This window comes from Amphiura filiformis, chromosome 10, assembly GCF_039555335.1.
Source record: "Amphiura filiformis chromosome 10, Afil_fr2py, whole genome shotgun sequence".
In the NCBI taxonomy this organism is placed as follows: Eukaryota; Metazoa; Echinodermata; class Ophiuroidea; order Amphilepidida; family Amphiuridae; genus Amphiura; species Amphiura filiformis.
In genome coordinates, this window is record NC_092637.1 from 58504746 (window position 1) to 58524520 (window position 19775).

Sequence of the window (19775 nt, forward strand, 5' to 3'; positions counted from 1 at the left end):
AAGTTGAAGTCCATCATTCAAACACATGTAGGCCTAACTTCTCAAAACCTAAGTAGAGAGATTACATTTTCAGTTTAACCAGTGACAGGCTATGCTAGCATATCCATGCTATACAAAAATGTACAAAAAGTGAATTTTGATGACTTTTCCGATTTTCCGAGTTGAGCAAATCGCTGAATAGGCCTTTAATTCATGATTGCCTTAACTTAAGGGTGTACTACACCCCTGCCCAATTTTGTGCCTATTTTTGCATTTTCTCAAAAATTATAGCGCATTGGCGACAAGTAAGATATCTATATTATAGGGGCAAGGACTACAACTACTGCACTGGAAATTTTATTTCAGCACAGACAACATTTGTGGAGTTACAGTCAAAAATGGGGGAAAACCAATATTTGATCAATAAATCAATAACTAGGCCTACTTGCCTTGAGTTGCTGAATTTTCAGTGCAGTATAGTTGTATTCCTTGCGCCTATAATATACATATCTTCATGATCTTCTTACTTACCACCTGGCACCAATGCGCTATAATTTTTGATAAAAATGCAAAAATATATTGGCCAGGGTGTATCCCCTTAATCCTTATAGTGCCACCGGATTATCAGTGGCGTTGATTTCTTCGACATTGGGGGATGGGGTTGGAAAATATTTCTTGAAGTATATAGTAAATCCAGCACCTTTTGGCAACAGAATAAGTTTAGGGCCCTATAGTACAAAAATTGACATAATTATTGAAGCTAAACTGGTGAAATATGGGGCAAAAGTGGAATAAATCGGGCGAATCGCGCAAAAATTGGCACTTTTGCGGGCACTTTTGGGGCTAATGTCCAAATATGATGTTTTGCAGAAGATCATTCTACAAATCATACTTTGAAAACTTGCTTGATTTATTGTTGTTAGTAATAGTAAGTTTTACAAAGGTGATGTTGTTTCAGCCTTCTTTATTTACAACATAACAGCTCAAGAATCTTTTCGATTAGACTATACCATAGTCGGTTTTTGATAGATAAAAATATGTTATTATGATGAACGCATCACCATCAGTTGCATGAATTCGAAATTATACTGATGTTTATTACATCAAAATACTAGTAAATGGTCAAAAAGGTTTATATGACAGTAAAAGTAAAGTATATACGCAGGCTTATATTATTGAACATGTTGAATGCATGTTCTTAATGGCATACTATGAATATTGCACTTCAATACGCAATTCTGATTACAATCAGTTACTGATAGCAAATTTTTGAGTTAGAACATTTATACCTCTTTTTAGAACCAGAAATAGGCCTACATGTTTTTGGTTTGGGACTCCTATGTCAATTCTTAAAAAACAAAAACAAAAAAAAACAAAAACAAAAATTAAGCATAAAAAAACCCCAAACAAAAACAAAACAAACAAACAAAGCCTTTTTAGGGTCTAATATTGAAAACGTATTCCAATTGAATCTCGGTTTTTTCCATAGTCAGATAGTTGTTATCTGTGGGTAGGCCTACACAAATTTGTGCACCATCCATTTGGCTTTATTAAGAGAAAAAAAATAATAATAGGCACTAGTCTATAGGCCTAAATATAAATTTAGAAAAATAAAAATTGTAATCACTCTAGGTACGGGTATCTTCTTACATCCGGAATTTCTAGTGAGACTCATTTCCTCACCAACTCATCTCTCTAAATTCCTATCGTAAAAACAATTTCTGTATAAATATTAATAATTAGCAATATCCTTTTTCTGCAAAATTATTATCCTTGTAGAATTTCTCCCCGTAGACCTCCTCGTGGAAGTGAAACACAATAATCTTATTAATAATTCTCTAAATCCTACTGCTAAATCCTCCTAAAATCAATCAATTAACAAAGTCACAGCGCCCTCTGTTGATAAAAGCTCCGGGTGTTCAGAAGGTCAGTCAGATTTTTATCACTCCACGGACTCGATGATTGGAAAACTTCATGAGACTCTAAAACTATCCTCGAAATATCATCCAAATTTAGCTTCAAAACCTTAACAAGGACTCTTTGGAATTAAGATAAAGCTACAGGAGACTTTACTTCAACTAGCTGTAGTATACCGGAGGAGTGACACTGACGGACTGCATCCATATTTCGGTAAGTTTTTGGTTAAAGTTTCGATGAAGTTGTTCAACAAGTTGTTGCCTCGCGTCTCCGTGGGATCTCCTATTCATTTGCATATGGAGCTATTGGATACACACTCAGCGAAGTTGTTGACTTTCGTAAAACTAGGTACCAAATTTCACCTTATTTCACCTAAACTACTTAATGATTCTTCAAACTATATACTTGATTATTTTATTCAGACATTATAGATAATTTCCGTGGTAGTTAGCCATTCATGTAATGCTTAAATTGTGCGAAATAAACCTTCGAAAATAACCCGTCTACGAAAGACGAGTTCAGTTTTAGCAACTTGCATGCTCGGTTGCCCATGCATTTGCTGCATAGGCTTTACACACAGTGTACAGTCATGGCCGTATGTAATACGACACTACTTCAACAACTTAGCATATCAGCAGAAGACGAGAGCGGAAAATCATGTGGTGTGGGTCCTAGCCAACGGGGCAAACCTGGAATAAATTATTCAACCCAAGGGTCATGATTTTGCATCACACGTGTTGGGCAAAGATAAAGTTGATATGCAGTGATTAAAATCTGGTAAAAATAAGTTTAGTTGCTTTGGTAAATTGTAACTGAAGTAAAGTTTGGGTGATTTGAGGATTTTTTTTTATAAAAGCTCACCAGACTTGACTAACAGGTCACTTCCTGTTGAAGTGGCTGTGGACTTTGTTTATGATGATTAAGTTAAATATGTCTTCCTCTGATAGCATAATAAACTATTTTCATTGCACATGTGGATTGTAGTTGGGAAGATTTATTCTTTTGTTATAATTATTTATTTTCTAAGGCATGTACATTTTGTATGTCTATTTATCATGTTTTATGCTATTGCTACACTGTTTATTTACATCATTGTGTGTGTTATGTAACTTTTGATGTGGTAACTGGTAAAGTTTCTTTATTTTTATGTATATTATTTGTGGCTAATTATTGACAACTGTACGTACATGTTATTTGGTAGGCCCTACTGTACGCTGCACGCAACACTTGATCTATCGTTCTGAGGCCCTGATTAATGTAAAGTTAACCCCCTAAAATAAAAAAGATATTAATTTTACTACTTTTTTGAAATTGTATTTAAATAAGCAGTACTTACTAGGCCTACATTAGGCCCCTATACATGTTCCGTACTCAAGTTCTAAACATGTCCAAGTTTGTAAGTACCGTATTTATAATTTGTTTATAGGCCAAATAAAAATTTAATTTGTTTTGCCTCCCCCAATATCTGGGATCATTCCATATTTTTTTTTTCTATTTTTCTATTAAATTTTTAAAGTTTTTAATACTTTCAAGAGTAAAATGTTTTAGTGATAAGTTCTGATAACAAATTTGGGGTCTTACGCCTCATATTCTTAAAGGGCATTATCCTCGTCATTTTCCTGGCAGATGCTCACAACTGCCAGCAATGTCAACTTTACATTTACAAACTGTCAAGACAAAAAACAAAAAACAAATAAAAAAAAAACCTCCTTCCTCAGTCACTTTTCCAAAAAGGTGGCATGTGAAACAAATTTTTATGTCCTTCTTGGCTATTTTAGCCTATAGTATTACCGTATAAAAAGTATTATTTGTTTTATTTATTGGGTGGCTTCGTTAGGCCAAGTAAAAAAAATAACATGTATTTCGTCTGGACTTTTTCCAAAATTGGTGAGGAAGGTCCTTATTATTTGTTATTATTTTATTTTTTTACCATTCATTTCTGTGTAAAATTGCAATTGCAAAGTGCTTGTCAACACATCATAAAATCGGGGAGGCCCCCTGATATTTTTGTTATTTCCCCAAAGCCCTACCCCTAGCTTGAAGAAAGTGTTTGCAATGTGTTATAACCAAAGCCTTCTTAACATGTTTTTTCATCACAGAAATTTTAGAAACAAAATAAGGAAGCAAATAGGAAAAATAACAAAAATATTTGAAAATATCCAAAATCTCTTATAAATTATTATTATTTTAGATGTAGACCTGGTCCTATTTTTTTAACATTCTCATTTTACACAGGAAATCTTTTTCATGTTATTTTTTTATAGTCATCCAAAAAAAGAAAGTTCTAAGAAAAAAAAAATAGTATCCCAAAAATCCAATTAAAAAAAAAATTGCAAAGCCCTCTTTCCATTTTCTCCTACATGTACATGTAGGACAACTTTTTTTTGTGCCTAATTTCAACTTATTTCAACTTATTTACAAAGCTTTACACATGAGGAAAATGTGATGCAGCTGCAAAAAGGATGAAATAGGCAAAAAAAACACCACCCTGTTTTTACGGGCAGATGAACTTTTGGAGCCATTATACCAAGTTGGGTTGGTCACTAATGGTCAGTTGTGATTTTTGGAGCCATTATAAGTTGGGTTGGTCAGTTGTGGTTTTTTTTTAGGTTAAAATATTGACCCTAACTAAAAAAAATCATTTTCATTCAAATTCAATGCATTTTGATATTATTAATAGAGTAGGCTAATGATGTGAAAACAAATTTCATATTAAAAACACAAAACATCGCGCAATTTTTTAAATTTTTAACCATGAATGATCCTACATGCATTTAGGTCTAAGTCCAGGGACACTACAAAACCGAAAAAATAAATACCGTATGGCGCTTAACAAAGTCATTTTGGGTGGGCTTTTATTTTTTACCTTGTTTACCTATTTTTTTCGTAGGGCGTTTATTAGAGACAAATTTACGTGTGTTATAAAGGGTTCTGAGACATTCTAATAGCTTTTCTGATGCAGAAAATGTATTACAAGTTTACGCAGGACTTGTAGTCCTGCAGCAATTTCACTGTATCGACATCTATCTGTCATGTCACGTCAACATGAATGGCACCCTTTAGCAAATTGAAAATACACTGGGTGGGCGCTTATTGGGGCATGGGCGCTTATTGGAACGAATACGGTAACTTTATTTAAAAAAAAATTTTTGTTGCAATTTTTTTGGTGCAAAATCACACCCCTACCCTAATCAGGCTTCCCGTTAGTGAGCGTCATTGCGTCCAGACGCGTATTTTACAAATTTGGACGCAAGTTCACATGGCTAATCAAGTATTTTGCGTCCATGTCACATGCATGTGGACGCAGACATAACTTCGAAATTTTATCATTAATTGATGATAAAAAATAAGAAAGGCCAAAAAAAAAAAAAGGTTAGTCTCAAAGCGCCGCAGCAGCGTTTGTAAAATCCCACGATTTGACAAAAAACAAATGCGGAAATTTTTATAGTTTTTCCAGAAAAAATCGGCGAAAATCAGACTTTTTTCTCAAAATACTTTAAAAAAAAAAAATCGCATTTCGCATTTGTTTTTAAATTTCTCGTGAGCTGTGAGACAAACCTTTTTTTTTTTTTTGGCCTAATAAAAAGCCCCAAAATTCTGACCCACCTGCTAAGAATTTAAGTAAATTCTGCAATATTTGTAAATGTAACATCAGGAAATCGTGCACTTTTTGCATGCTTTCCGAACGATCGCTGTTTGATGGGGAAGTCCCAATTGATTTGTTTACATGCAAGCATGCTGGACTGACGACGTGCGCCGCTAACATGCGGTTAATGTTTATTTAATTATTTATCACAAGCTGACAATATTCAATTTTTAATGTTTTAAGTTTATTTTCTCATAAATAATCTATGTTTCCTTTATTAGTATTATTGTTACGATGAATAAAAGCAATTTTAAAGACAAAATCCAAATGATAACATTTTTTTGTATACATTATTTGTGGCAGCGCATGTTTTAGCTTTGTAGCATCAACACCACATTAATTTAAAAAAAGAAATGCGGAAGTAAAAGTATGAACGAAAATAAATTGCTTAAGATTGACATACTTTGCTCATGTTTTTGCACCTGTTTTTGACCACGTTTTGGACCAAAACTGACACAGAAATGAGAAAAATTATCATAGCGAATGGAGATGGAATATCACGGCGAAAATGCACTTTCATTTTTTTTAACAATCAACATTTGATGAGGTGTAGACCCGGGGTACGTGTGTATTGTGAATTTCAGATGGACGCACAAAAATCTGTCTGGACGCAAGTTTTTGCAACCTTGTCAGCAAACTGCCCCTAATTTGAACCATTACCATACATGTACTTTATTTTAAGTGCCCATAATATTACGTACCCTACCGGTACTAGTACATTGTAGTACATTTTGTAACTTAGTATCTCCTCAAACCTATTATTTTTTAATTATTTCAGTCCTGACATGACCCCCACCCAATTTATAATTATTATAAATTGTCATCTTTGATCAGCCCCAGAGTAGCTAAGTGCGCTCCGAGTCAGACAGGTTTGATGCTAAGTTAAGCACTGGGAAAATGCACAATTTTTGAGAGCAAATTTTGTGTGGCAGTTTTGGAAAATTAGTGATTTGCGCGATTTCAATTTGTCCATAGTTGGCCATGCGTTTTGAGTTGGGCCAGTAAATAGGTGGAGATGTTACATGCGCGCGACATTTTAGGGTTCATCTTTTTTATTTTCTCAATTAATATGCAGCCTATGTCTTTAAATTTGGTGTCAAATTAAAGCTTGTGATGAGACCAATACAGTAAACCTTAAAAAAGTTGTAAAAAGTTATTAACATTTGAATAATTTGAATCTAATTAGCATAATGTGCGGGGTGGAGGAGGATCAGGAGGAGGAGGATCAGGAGGAGGAGGATCAGGAGGAGCAAATTTAATAAAAGTGACCCCCAGGGGTCATATGATGCAAGAGGTCCATTTCTTTTTTCACATTTTTACAATACACTTTAAACTGCATATTACTATAACACGGTACACCATACAATCATATTCCAGGTAATTTAATTTGCTTTGAGAAGCAATTTTGCATATTATATTTTCCGTTCGGGTTACACATTGAAGTCAATGGAAAAATATGCCTTGAAAGAGGCTGGCGCAAAATCATTTTAATTTTATTGAACCCTATGATGTTATATATTTAAAGCTCTGACTGAGAGGAATTCAAATATGGAACTTTTAAATATGTGGGATGAAGCTAACTTTTTTTTTAATTTGTCAAATTTTACATTTTTTCCCTAAAATATTTGGTATTTTCAGTTTCATAACTCCTTCGTGTTACACCCTGTGTCATTTTAAAGTGCATTTTTGGATTCCTTGGTTCATTTGCAGCCAGAAAATGTATACTTTTATATATGTTAGGTATAATATGTGAAAGATATTCATACATGTATCTAAATGAAAAAACATGCAATTTTCATCTCGCGAAAACATGTAACGCATTACCGGCCCAACTCAAAACGCATGGCCAGTTATTCCCAAAATGTGCGCATTTCCCCATAAGTTCAAAATTGCAGAACTTTTTCAAATTTTTTGAATATTTTTTTCTCCTTTTATTTCTCTGAAATATTTTCTATAGGCCTACTTTTTTCTGCATGGATTGTATTGCAGATTGCCATGATTTCTTTCAATTTTAGTGAAAACTAAAAGTTTTTTGGAAATGAATACTTTAAATTTGAATGTTTTGGAAAAATCTTAATATTCGCAGCCAACTTCAAATTTGCGATTTATAATACCCAAAATTTGTGAATTTTGGAGTTTTTTGCGCGTCACAAATTATCTCGGTGCTTTATAAGTTCTAAAGTAGATCTACCAACTCCAACAATAAACATATTTTTAGTTTCTGGGCAAAGGCCCCCCTCCTGAGTATACAGTTCAAACGAAATTTTTCCCACTTTGGGGCCCTATACCTGTATGGAAGCAAGATGGATTTGATTTCAGCAAATTTTAAATCTACACCCGAAAAAAACCCCAGTGTAGAGCATTTGAATGTTCCAGGGTGTAGTGCTCATCCCACACCCCACTTAAATTTCAAATTGACGCTGTGTGATACCTAAACAGAGTTAGAGGCTCATATTTTCAGGTTTTTCATTTCTCATTGATATCTATCAATACCCAAACTAAGAAAAAGATCCATCAGGTATATTGTGTGCACCCCTCCCTCAGTTGGCATGGAATGACTCATGAGCGAAACAGGTTCTATAATTGGGCCAGTAAATTGCCTACCTCAAAAGAAGTCAAATGGGGGAATACTGTGAAACACTTTATTTCACGACAACTTGATTTGGTGAATTGGCAAGAAGTCATCAATTTAATTTCACAAATTTTTTATCCTCGCTATATGAAGAGCTTTGTTATGTACATCCACTTGAGCAATTTTGACAAAACATCACAAACTCATCAAAAAAATCTCTAATATAAATTATAAGGGGGTCTGCAACAAAAGCAGTTTTTGGCGGGATGCTTTGGTAGGAGGATAAGCATCCCGCCAAAAACTGCTTTTGTTGCAAACCCCCTTATATCAGTGATTTTCTTGATGATTTTTTGATGTTTTCTTAAAATTGCTCAAGTGGATAGGCTCATAGGGGTTTTGAAACAAAGCTCTTCATATTATTGTTATATAAACCATTGTAAAAATGCAGTAATTTAATTTAGCGATTGAAGGGGCTAGTGAAATTAGCAAAATTAAATTGCTAGCGAAATTAAGTTGTTCAAAGTAGTTCAAACTACAGACTGTCAAATTGCACTGTTTAAAATCAATGCTTTTTTGGAAAAGCTCACATTTCCTGCAGCATGACAGAAGTGGTTGTCAGGTTGTGGACAATCATATGGTTGTCAGGCACACAACCAATATTTGTACCCAAACTTTAAAGTTTACACATTTCATCCCTTGCCATTGCCAATGAATATCTTCCACTTTGGTTGAATGACCTTGTCATTGACCCTTGCTCTAGCTCCCCCAAGGAGTGTCACTCCAATGAGAGCCACAAAATATGGCCAGGAAATCACTAGGATCCACAACATGCTCATCTATCAGGGGCACAGTTCTTAAATCCCAATACATTTGTACATTATTGAATGACCTTTGAAAATTTGGGTACAAAAACTCATACTCTGCAACTTGAGGTCAAATTTTGCACTACAATTATGTAATTGAGGTTATTGGACTATGCCATTGGGATGAGGCTATTATGGTCCATAGTGAATCACAGATTCTGTGAGGAAATAATACTGCAAGCTTTAGCATGAAATATTCACATGCATAAAACTTTCAAAAATTTGAAATGAGTGCAGTTGATTTGCAAAAGTTTTGTGCACACAAATAATATTTGTTTCTTTATAATTAATAGACCTTCCAGAAAATGTACAAATTTGTGAAAATTTCATGTCCCAGCACATGGATTCTCTATAAAACACAAAATTTTAATGCCGTGAAAATATCATGCTTACACTAGTATCTTGAAGGTTCCATGTGGGTTAAAAACCAGCTGCCAGGACCTTCAAAAACATGTAGGGGGACAACCCACTTTCAACACATCTTTCAGCACTAGTAATATTTTACAGGGTCATGTTATGTAATGTAGCAATTGCTAATATTAATGGCCTTTCCCCTCTGCCCATTTCCATTGATTATTTAAACTCCAGAGCTAGAATTTTTTTACACATTGGTTTAGGAAGCTAATCATCTAAACTTTTCAAAACACATGAATAAAAAGCATTGTCCCAGGTAAAGTTAATCTAAAATAACAAAAAAAAAAAGGCTTGTAATTTTTACATTATTTCTTTAGCATATGTGATGCGATCAAGCAAAATCAGTCGGAACTCAGAAATATTAAATTTTCAATTTCTTATAGGATAGTAAAAAGCATTTACAAATCTTGATTTTGCAGAAAACCCCATTGAAATTGAGCAATAGATATGAGCAATCAAAGAGTTTCCAAAACAAAGGAAATATGGCCGTGTGTTTTGAACTCGCCACCCTTAGCGTTACATCACAAATATTATGAATTTTTACACCAATCAAGTTTCAAATTAGAATATCTACACAACTATCAACCCTAAACTAGCAAAAGTATACATTTTTGGAAAGCTGAAGGTATTTAAGCAATTCAAGTATACACATTTCAACTCGTTGTACAGGGTGACCTTGAAGTTATACAGGGTGGAATAACAAAATTCCAAATAAAAAATGGGTCACTTAATGCATTGCTTATTACTAACTTGCAGTTATAAACTGAAAGTAAACAACATTGATTTGGTTTAGGTTAGGGGGATCCTACTGACTGGGGAAGAAAAAAAATCACAGCTGTTTGGTAATCTCAGAATACAGGGTGTCCCAAAATATGTTCAAATTTTTTACAATTCAACATATTTTGAACTGAAACATTTTACCCCTAACCCATACAGAAAAAGTAAGTCCATATTTAGATTCCTCATCAAATTTCCTCTCAGAAAATGTATACTTTGACTATGATAGGATAAGTAATTAAATATTTACAGCAACTTTTAGATTTTGAAGACATCCGCATTGCTTACTACAGTGTTTAATATGAAAACGGGTAGTTTTGTACGTAAAAGTTTGTATTTTATAGACTAAACCAATCATAAAGAGTTCAAAATGATTAAAAATAATTTGCATAATTAATAACCTTTCACAAGAGCTCTTAACCATGCCTGTAGCCCATATGGATGCAAAGATATGATCAGTTGATTCAACGTGCACACACAAAATCTATATTTCTCATAGACTTTGTACATACCGCCACCGCCACCGCCACAACAACCACCTCGGCCATTCTGAACTCAAAAAATTATAACTCCACTATCTTAGCTGATAAACAATTCTCCTTTGGAGGTCTGTTAGGTCACTCATTCAGCTACAAAATGACACCAAACACACTACAATACCTTTTGTTTAAGCAGAGATATAACAATTTGAGCGAGTCTCGATTTGGAGCGTAACAAAACCACCATTTTTGGGTGGCGAGTTCAAAACACGTACCATATTTCCTTTGTTTGGCTATATCTCAAAATCAATATTTCCGAGTTCCGACTGATTTTGCTTGATCGCATCACATACATGTATCACCCTTCGCTACAATGTAGTTCTGACTCCATTTTTGGATTTCTTGGGCCAATATAGCTTTCCAAAAAAGTATACCGGTAATTTTAATAGATTTCCAGATGACCATTTAAGCCTCTATACCAAAATTGCACATTGCGATGTTACTCCTGATTTCAGAAAAATACAGCACACATTTTTATGCCTCCACCGCGAGGCATACTGTTTTTGCAATGTCCGTCCGTCCTTCCGTCCGGATGCGATATCGCGGGCATGGATGGGCGGATTGACTTCAGATTTTCAGGATAGGTGGGTCATGGTCAAACTGCGTGTTTCTACTGCGGGCCAAATTCCTAGCCATGCCGTGCCGTGCCGGGTCATGGCTGGTAACAAGCCCAGTAGAAACGATCTGGGTAATCGGTTGCCGTGTCATGCCGGGTCATGTGCTCGCCTTTCGTGATCCACCTCTTGAGGTGGATCATGCCGGAATCAAAGCGTGTAATCCGCTCAGTAGAAACGAGCCGTGTGATCGGTTGCCGGGTCGAGGTCATGTGTGTTGCAAAAATAACGCAATTTATATTCTATTTGTATTATAGTAGGGCATTATAGGCCTATAATGTAGTAGGTTCCTTCTTTCTGATATTATATACACTGGCCACATGTGTGATTAGCATGAACTTGTTGAAGTAAAGTGGATATTACTTTACGTATTCTAGGCCTAGTTCTTTATAGTTAATGAGTTGGTTATATTTTGGCTGTAAATTAATTATCATAATAGCCAACTACTATAGATCCACTGGTAAATTAATGCAATTTGGATTAACGAAAACACTAAATTGTGATTAGGTCCTATGCCATGAGCTGCCATACGTAGACATTTAAATTTAGGATACAATCGTCATGCCTTGTGCTTGTTGAAATCTGTTTTCCGTACTTCCGGTTTACAGGAAAAAAATGCCGTGCATCGTGCGAGACCCGGCTTTCTGGTCTCAGTAGAAACAAGCTGGGTAACGGTGGCCGGATTGTGATCGGTATTTTGTGCCCGGAAAATAGCGGGTCAAAAGGCCGTACGCTCAGTATAAACACGCTGATTAACTCTGGCTACTTTTTTTTGGGTGAGGTTCAAGGTCATATACTGAGGTAAAAGGTCATTTGAGGTCAGAGGGCCCATTTTCCTTATTTACCTCTTTTCTCGGAGACTAGGGGTTGCACGTTCCTCAAACTTGGTGGGTGGGTGCATCTTGACCCCAGACAGAACAAGTTTGGATTGGTTAGTGGGTCAAGGTCTCCTGAGGTCATGCAGGGGTCATCTGAGGTCAAATTAGCAAAACTAGTCATATGGCCATGAAACTTGGTAGGTACAGTCAACATTTAGAGCCAAATTTTTGGAAGGTCATTTTGGGGTCATCTGGGGTCACCCAGGGGTCATCTGAGGTCAAATTAGTAAAAACTGTTGTATGGGCATGAAATTTGGTGGGTACAGTCAATATTCAGAGCCAAATTTTTGGAAGGTCATTTTGGGGTCATCCGAGGTCATCCAGGGGTCATTAATTTGGTGGGTACAGTCAATATTCAGAGCCAAATTTTTGGAAGGTCATTTTGGGGTCATCCGAGGTCATCCAGGGGTCATTTGAGGTCAAATTAGTAAAAACTGTCGTATGGGCTTGAAACTTGGTGGGTACAGTCAACATTTAGAGCCAATTTTTTGGAAGGTCATTTTGGGGTCACCAGGGGTCATCTGAGGTCAAATTAGTAAAAACTATCGTATGGGCATGAAACTTGGTGGGTACAGTCAACATTTAGAGCCAAATTTTTGGGAGGTCATTTTGGGGTCACCAGAGGTCATCTGAGGTCAAATTAGTAAAAACTACTATATGGGCATGAAACTTGGTAGGTTCAGTCAACATTTAGAGCCAAATTTTTGGGTGGTCATTTTGGGGTCATCTGGGGTCACCCAGGAGTCATTGAAAGGTTGTTTTGGGGTCATCCAGGTTTTTTGGAAGGTCATTTTGAGGTCATCTGAGGTCAAATTAGTAAAAACTACTATATCGGCTTGAAACTTGGTGGGTACAGTCAACATTTAGAGCCAAATTTTTGGAAGGTCATTTTGGGGTCACCAGAGGTCATCTGAGGTCAAATTAGTAAAAACTACTATATGGGCATGAAACTTGGTAGGTTCAGTCAACATTTAGAGCCAAATTTTTGGGTGGTCATTTTGGGGTCATCTGGGGTCACCCAGGAGTCATTGAAAGGTTGTTTTGGGGTCATCCAGGTGTCATCTAAGGTCAAATTCAGTCTCCTCTTTTAGGCTTGTGAGTAACACATCACTCCCTTTGGTGGAGGCATCACGGTCGACGCTATGCGTCAAAAACCGCGACATCCGAGAACCGCGGTCCATCTAGTTTGGAATTATGAAAATACCAAGACTTGGCACAAGTCTAAGCATTCATATTCTTGAGTATCTAGGCTACTGTTGCTAAGAGTTAGCTCATATAAATTTTAATATTTTGTTATTTTTGATTATTAATATTGGTTATGTAAAATTCCAAAATTTATGTGTTTCCAAAAATTTAAATGTGTAATTTGAAATTAGTCTTTGTAAGTCTTTGGGCTTGACAAAAATTAAAATTTGACTTTCATTGCCCTTTAGAGAACTAACTAAAGGATTCATTTGGGAAAACAAAACAAAAGTAATATTTTTGAGTGCTGTATTTTTCTGGAATAGGGAGTTAGTGCTTACATGATGAACATTCTAAAATGTGACTTGTTTCTAATTTTGTCAGAGAAAGTCACATATATAGGCCTATACGATAAATATTAAGTCTTCTCTCTTCCATTTTTTCAGATCAATGTACTCTATTGGACAGGCGTCGGTGTGACCTTTTGACCAATCCGTTATGGCGGAGGCTGAAGTTTCCCAGCCTAGTACATCTGACGTAAGCTCCAATTCCATAACAGATGAACAGGCTCACAGCAGTACAGAACAAACCAATGGCTCTGTTGATGTGTACACAAATGACAATTTAACAAACGATAGCCAACATGTCAACGGAGAAAAACCAGTGGGGAGAGGTAGAAGGAAACTTGGGCTGGTGCACAGGAAACGACAGATGCAGCGTAAAAGGGGGTCAAAGGCCAAAGTAGACCAGGATGTCGTCCTTAATGGGCTGGTCAAAAAACGTCGGGGTCGGCCGCGCATGTTTCCAAAGAGAGAGCCAGACGAAGAGGCCATTGCTGATTTGGCCGATCCGGAGGAGATTGAGAAAATCCTCATGACGCCGTTGGACGAAGCAGTTGAGGAGGAAGAGGAGGTAGTGGACGGTGGCGGAGGCGGAACAGACAGTCTCAAGGCGAGTGTGGGGTATGAGAAAATGCGCACAAAACCACGCAAAGAACGCATCAAGAAGAACTTGAAAAGCGGTCATTACGAGTGTCCGTACTGCTCGTTTCAGTCTCAGTATTACAGCGCTGTCGCCAGCCACACTCTGATCCATACTGGTGAGAAACCGTACAAATGTCGCATCTGCGATTACAGGGCTCGTCAACGAGGGCACATCGTGGTGCACATGCGTATGCATAGCGGATCCAAGCCATTTGTATGCCCAGATTGTGATTATGCGACAATTCAGAGGAGTCACCTTAGAGTACACATGCAGGTAAGTGTATGTGGTAGTCGGTAATCGTGCTCGAACCTTTTAGGCTTTATCCAGGATATATCATTGTTGGGCAGGAAAAACCTCCTTTATGCTTGTGGCCCCTGAACATGTTTAAAACAAAACTGCCAACAGGTTACATAGGAAGTTTTGTTTTAAACATGGACAGGGACCAAGGAAACTTCTAGAAGTTTTTCCTGCCCACCCGCCGACGATATATGGCAGGGCTTCCCAAAATCAGCAAACTGTGTGCACTTCTTTAACAGGTCGCGGAGCTTGACTGACTGAAAAGGGAAAAGAGTATTAAACAAAAATAGAAGGAGGACACTGATGTGTAATTTAAAGAAATAGAAGAGGTTCACCTCCTGAAAGAGGAATTGCCATACAGCTTTTGTCTCCCATCACCGTATATCAAAGTCCACAGTACCAGCACTGGAAGTCAGCTCAGACCCGAGATACGCTGTTCCACATCATCTGGTCAGTGATGATGATTTTTATTAGTTTTGTGTTTAGTCCATGAAAGTACAATCATGGATGCCAATGCCATCAACTGTTATCATTTTGTACTACAGTAAAACCTCATTTGTGACCATCCACCACGAAGTGGTAGTAAAGTCATTTTCTGTTTATTGCAGATTTTGAAAGAATGCGCTTTCAGCTTTAAAATGACACCTCAATCAGCTTCATTGGACATCTAGAAGTGAATTTATGGTTCATCAGAGGTCAAATTCCTAATATACTTTACATAGAAATCCACATACTGTTTTTGATTGTATCTCAAAATGGAAAATGCCGACTTTACGACCAGTTTGTGGTGGATGGGCACATTTTTAACGAAATCGGATACAAGAATAACCCTGTTATAAAGAAGTATTTTTCCAGAACCAAGATACAAAATTCTTTTGTTATTTATTGTTTTTACAACCCTGATATACCGAAATTTGGATAGAACTTCGTTATAATGAGTTTCCACTGTATTATTTTGCCAAATGAGTGTTGGTAACATGTATCGGCTTTTGCATAAATGATCTCTTCTAATATTGACTTCATGATTTGTATTTCTTACCTTTTCTTTCTGTTCCCATAGGTCCACAGTAGTGAACGTCCATTCCAGTGTCATACCTGCGCATACAGATCTAAACACCAGTCCATCCTCAAGGTCCACATGAAGAAATACGGACACGAGAAAGCGTACAGCTGCTCCGAGTGCACGTACACCACCGCTCGCAAACACAACCTTCTACAACACATGACGCTTCATACTGGACTTAAGCCGTATAAATGCGATCTGTGCTCGGACGAGAGCACCCAAAAGGGTCATCTCAACGTCCACATCCGGACCCACACGCGTGAGAAACCGTTCAAATGCGACGAGTGTCCGTTTGCGTCAACCGTCCCCAAGTCGTTGCGGGAGCACATGACGATGCACGAAGGAAGCGCCCTCTGCAGTGTCCGTACTGCTCCTTCTCAACCAGTCAGCCGTTTTCCATCAAGAATCATATCGCGTTACATGAGGACACCAAGCAGTTCAAGTGTAAGTTTTGCTCCTATTCTACGAGTTTAGAAAAGGACTTCCACACCCACCGCTCCATACATCTCCAGACTGCAACGTACTGTTGTAACATGTGCACCTTCAATACGCCGTTCAAGCATCAGTTGGAGAACCACATGATCTGCCACGACGAAACCGCCGATCCCGACGTCAAGAACAAGAGCATGTGGGACAAAAAAATCAAGATGGAGAAGCTGAGCCCGACGAATCATCGCACGAAAACGACCTTTAAGAAGCGGCTGCGAAGTACCTCGCGTAAACCGCTGCAACGGACTGTCGATGCCAGCGCATCGCCAAGGCGTGCAAAGTCGCCAGCGAAAGCTCCTCAGGTGAACGGTCATGCTGGGGTAAACGATGATGCCTTTTCACCTACCGCAGAAGAAGTGCCTTATGCTGCGGGCAGGCAAACGAATCTACGAAGTCCGTCCAATCATACCAGCTCTCATCCACACGTCAAAAAAGAAGTGATCACAGACGATCACGCGTCAATGTCGGCACCCACGACGCTACCGCCAAAGGCTGTATCCTCGCGCCGCCATCAGCCACGGATCACAGATCTGGAAAGCTCCAAGCTGAATTACAAAGTTTTCAAGCAAGACATTATCAGGCGAAAGATGGCGGGTATTGCCAAGTTTTTCTGCGATTATTGTGCTAGGCCGTTTGTGCTACATGACGAGTGGAAGCGGCACATCATTAGACACTTCATGGAATGGCCTGAAATCGAAGGCTAGAGTATTACAAGCCATTTGTTCAGCAACAGGAAGTCGTATCTTCATTGGCTGCTGTATGAGTGATTGAATCAAGATCGTCCATTCAGGGCTCAGCAGCACAAAGATGTATGTCCATTAATCTCCCTGCATTTTAAGATTAACACCATTTACTATATTGGAGTTAGGTCTTTGTGCCACTGAGCGCACAGCTCAGTGGCGCAGAGCTAAATGCACAGCTCTGCTAATGGACATCTTTCTGCTGCTGAGTGCTATGATACCTTCCAATTTGGAAAAAGAAAAATAGTTACATGTACCACTCTTGCTGAAAATAACTTTACTGGGTGCTTATGTACAGACTCGGCACTGTACCACCCCCTACCCAACCCCCATATTTCAGTGTTGAATTAATGGTCTCACTCTAAAGTTGGAGGGTCTTGTTCACTCCCACAGATCTGCTGACAGCAACATGACCAATTACGTTTGAAAAACATACTCCCCCTGTGGAAGATATTTGCAAAATCTTCCACAGGGGTATGGATTTTAAATGGAATAGCCCATTCATTTTAAGGTGAGCAGTATTTTTTTTAAACCCAGGGCCTGAGGCAGAGTAAATTTGAGTCAAGAATGGAAACCAGCTCTGTATTTTTTTTTCTTTTATAATTTGATCAACTCATTCCTTTTTAAATATTGTGTAATTTTGAAAGAGGGAACTCATTGAAAACTACCTCGGGTAGCGAACAAAAGTGACAAAATACAATAATTATTTTGTTTTGTATGGAAACCATAGTATCATTTGTAAGTATTTTATACACAAAGTATTACACCATGTATTTGATTCCCAGGAAGGGAGAAATTGTGGTATTACTCCTTCTGTGTGTATGTGTAGCTTTAGTGTGTTGTATTTGTCGCCATTTTCGAGTGTGATTAGGTTTTCCCGCTCTTATTTTTCTATTGATCTCTCCATTGCTAACTCTCTCTTGTCCTTCTTCATGCGGGTAAAAATACAATAGAATGAGTACAAACAAGTCTAGTATTGGATTGGTGCAGTGGTTCTTGATAGAGCTCTTGAAATTTTGAGAAAATATCAAAAAACTTGGAACTTTTTTAATGAAGCCTCGTGGCTAGCACACTCAGCATTAATCACATTGTAGGAAAATAGTTCATCACCATCTTGTTGGGCAGGAAAAATCTCCTACATGTTGTATGTGTCATTGGCCCCTGAACATGTTTACAGGAAAACCCCTTGTGTAACTCATTGGCAGTTTTGTTTTAAACATGTTCAGGGGCCATAAACACATAAAGGTTTTTTCCTGCCCAATCATTTGTTCTGCCCCAAAATCAGGGCGATCATGATGTGCAAATATCACATGCCGTTTCTTTATTTTTTTTTGGGGGGGGGGATTTTTTTGTAATTGTAAGACAAAAGTATCTATGCAAGGACTGTATACCATTTTCCACCTTGATGTGATGGTGATGTCAGTGTTTACTCCGATGATTTATATCATGTACATGTACATGTAATTAACCAATCACAGGCACTGTAAGATAGTGCCTGTTTTGATTGGTTACTCAGGTGATTATATCATGTACGGTAATTAACCAATCATAGGCACTGTAAGAAAGAACCCAAGTCTGCTTGGGACATATCTACATCTAATGCCTGTTTTGATTGGTTACTTATATGATTATATCACGTAATTTCAGAGGCACTGTAAGATGGGCAAACCTATGATATTGAGCTTGAGTGACACTTTACTCGCCATCAACTGTAGTTAGTCTTACATGTAGTTCAGGCTTATAGTGAAAGAAACAATTGTTTAGATATTGTGAAAAAAAATACTTTAAACACCAGTTTTTTTTTACCGAACTTTGTCGTAAATTTATATTATATTCTGTAAATAATCATTGATGCAAAAACAAATATATTGGACATTCCTTGTAATTGGATAAGAAGTATGGTAATTTTAGTTTGGTACAGGCTATATCAAAATGATAGGTACCCATTGGTTTTGGTGTTTTTTGAAAAGCCCTGGTCTGCGTAATGCAACATAGGATCCTCTTGGAATGGCCAGAATTGATAGTTTATAACCTTTGATCACATTTATCTAACAAAAATTGGGAGAATTTATCATTGCATTTTGATGAAGCAGTCATGTCCATATTCACTGAAAACTGATGGGTACCAATCATTTTGATACAGCCTGTATATCCTCACCAAAGGTATTACCAAACTATTCAATACAGTTCTGTATGATTCTGGATCACTTCCTGCTTTGAATGTCATTCACAAGTTGTGCCTTAAATTCCAATACACAATTTTGTGATAGTAGGGTACAAACCTTTGAATAGGACATTTAATTGTTTAGGATGAGCACTGATTAGCCCACCCCCCCCCCCCTAAAAAAACCTGTTTGTCTCTAGTTTCACGGGAGGCTGGAAATATACAATACCGGTATCATAGCGGTACGCTTTTTTTTTTTTTTTTTTTTTTTCAGAATGGTCTTTAAATTATTTTTGATGTCAATTTTGTTGGATAATTTCTTCAAATAAAATTTGTTAACCCAAAAAATAAACAAAGGGAAAATAGAATAGTGTATGATTTTATAAATGCACACGTTTCACTAGGATCCACAACATGTTCATCTATCAGGGCACAGTTCTCTTACCCCAATACATTTGTTCATTCATTGAATGACCTTTGAAAATTTGGGTACAAAAACTCGTACTCCGCAACTTGAGGTCAAATTTTTCACTATGATTGTTTAATGAAGGTTATTGAACTATGCCATTGGGATGAGGCCATTGTGGTCCATAGTGTTTGACCAGAGACAAACATATTTTTTTTTGTAATAAGTGACATGATCTGATCCATTCAGAC

General features: G+C 37.3%; 1 protein-coding gene across 1 annotated transcript; it reads left to right on the plus strand.

Annotated features, from left to right (window-relative positions):
- Positions 1 to 1932: 1932 nt before the first annotated feature.
- Positions 1933 to 19288, plus strand: LOC140163071 (uncharacterized). The gene is given in 4 exon segments (XM_072186441.1): positions 1933 to 2109; positions 13828 to 14638; positions 15723 to 16068; positions 16071 to 19288. Coding segments are annotated over 3 exon segments (1953 nt in total). The 5' UTR covers positions 1933 to 2109; positions 13828 to 13879; the 3' UTR covers positions 16919 to 19288.
- The last annotated feature ends 487 nt before the right edge of the window (positions 19289 to 19775 follow it).